This window comes from Cebus imitator, unplaced genomic scaffold (genome assembly GCF_001604975.1).
Source record: "Cebus imitator isolate Cc_AM_T3 unplaced genomic scaffold, Cebus_imitator-1.0 Scaffold121, whole genome shotgun sequence".
NCBI classification, from domain to species: Eukaryota; Metazoa; Chordata; class Mammalia; order Primates; family Cebidae; genus Cebus; species Cebus imitator.
This window is the reverse complement of record NW_016107436.1, coordinates 1179802-1181934: the sequence shown is the minus strand read 5'-3', so window position 1 is coordinate 1181934 and position 2133 is coordinate 1179802. Positions and strand designations below refer to the sequence as shown.

General features: G+C 43.5%; 1 protein-coding gene across 2 annotated transcripts in view; it reads right to left on the bottom strand.

Annotated features, from left to right (window-relative positions):
- The window catches only part of GDPD1 (glycerophosphodiester phosphodiesterase domain containing 1), a 61377-nt gene that overhangs the window by 25021 nt on the left and 34223 nt on the right, over positions 1-2133 (bottom strand). For both annotated transcript variants that reach the window (XM_017539807.2, XM_017539806.2), the window contains exon 3: positions 1009-1144. In XM_017539807.2, the coding sequence (XP_017395296.1) occupies positions 1009-1144 (136 nt within the window). The remainder of the gene's footprint in view (positions 1-1008; positions 1145-2133) is intronic.

The window sequence follows — 2133 nt, the reverse complement described above, 5'->3', positions numbered from 1 at the left end:
GCAACCTCTGCCTCATGGGTTCATGCGATTCTCCTGCCTCAGCCTCCCAAACAGCTGGGATTATAGGCGCACCACCACACCAAGCTAATTTTTGTATTTTTAGTAGAGATGGGGTTTCACCATGTTTGTCAGGCTGGTCTCAAACTTCTGACCTCAGGTGATCCACCTGCCTCGGCCTCCCACAGTGCTGGGCTTACAGGTGTGAGCCACTGCATCTGGCTTCATTTTGCTTTTGACACAGGCTCTCACTCTGTCACCCAGGCTGGAGTGCAGTGGTGCAATCTTGGCCCACTGCAGTTTCAAATTCCCAGGATCAAGTAATCTTCCCACCTTGACCTCCTGAGTAGCTGGGAACATAGGCATGTGCCACTATGCTTGGATAATTTTCCTTTTTGGATAATTTTCAGTGGGACTCTGACTCTTTCTGAGACAGAGTCCCACTCCAGTCCCAGACTGGAGTGCAGTATTACCATCTCAGCTCACTGCAACCTCTGCCTCCTGGGATCAAGTGATTCTCCTGCCTCAGCCTCCTGAGTAGCTGGGATCACAGGTGCCCGCCATCATACCTGGCTAATTTTTGTATTTTTAGTAGAGACGGGGTTTCACCATGTTGGCCAGGCTGATCTCAAACTTCTGACCTCAGGTGATTCGCCCGCCTCAGCCTTCCAAAGTGCTGGGATTACAGGCGTGAGCCACCACACCCAGCCAATTTTCCTATTTTTAAAATAAAGATGGAATCTTGCTATGTCACCTAGCCTGATCTCAAACTCCTGACCTCAAACAATCCTCCCACCTCAGCAACCCAAAGTGCTGGAATTGTAGGCATGAGCCAGTGTGCCCAGCCCCAAAATGTTTTTTTTTAATTTCCTTTGACATTCAATATTTAATCAATATTTAAATAATTTTAGAAATTATTTACTGAAGCAATGTCAGCTATTCACTATTTTTAAAAAATCTTACAGGCCATGATATCTATTAGATATTAATTTTTCATGCATTTTTACTTACACAGTATTTGAGATCAGAGATGTTTACATTGACGCCAGTTGCTCTCTTTAGATTCTCATCATGTGACACTACAACTTCTTCATCTTTTGTGATATGGCAGTCCAATTCTAGCATATCAGTTCCGATTTTAACTGCACTGAAGAAATAAAAGAAGAATGACATTGTGACACTTATGTATACATTTAGGTTACATGCATCAGATGTAACAATTCAAGAGTTACAAATCCAAAAAATCCCACAATACTAAAATATCTCCTTAATACCACCACCTAGTATGACTTATTCATATGAAAATATTCTAAGCGAACTGAGAATAAAAGAATCATGTTGCCTCCTTTCCATAACCAGTTATCTACAAGACAACATTCTTGGCATGAATTTATTCAAAGTCAATATAATGAATTACAGCAGGAATTTAATCTAATAAATGCTGAACATTCTTTCATTTATTTTATTTCATTTTATTTTTTTGAGTCAGAGTTTTGCTTTTGTCACCCAGGCTGGAGAGCAGTGGCACAATCTCGGCTCACTGCAACCTCTACCTCCTGGGTTCAAGCAATTCTCCTGCCTCAGCCTCTTGAGTAGCTGGGATTATAGGCACCTGCCAACATGCCCAGCTAATTTTTGTATTTTTTAGTAGAGATGGGGTTTCGCCATGTGGTCAGGCTGGTCTGTAACTCCTGACCCCAGGTGATCCGCCTGCCCCAGCCTCCTAAAGTGCTAGGATTACTTTGAGACGGAGTTTTACTCCGTTGCCAGGCTGGAGTGCAATGGCTCGATATGGGCTCACTGCAACCTCCAACTCCCTGGTTCAAGTGATTCTCCTGCCTCAGCCTCCCAAGTACCTGTAATCCCAGCACTTTGGGAGGCCGAGCCAGGAAGATTGCTTGAGTTGCAGGAATTGGAGACAAGTTGGGCAACATGAAGAGATCTCATCTTTACAAAAAAAATCAAAAATTAGCAAGGTAAAGTGGCACATCCCTGTAGTTCTAGCTACTAGGGATACTGAGGCAGGAGGGTCACTTGATCCCAAGAGGTCAAGGTTGCAGTGAGCTACGATCATGCCACTGTACTCCAGCCTAGGAGACAAAGTGAGGCCCTGTCTCTTTAAAAATAATAAAAATT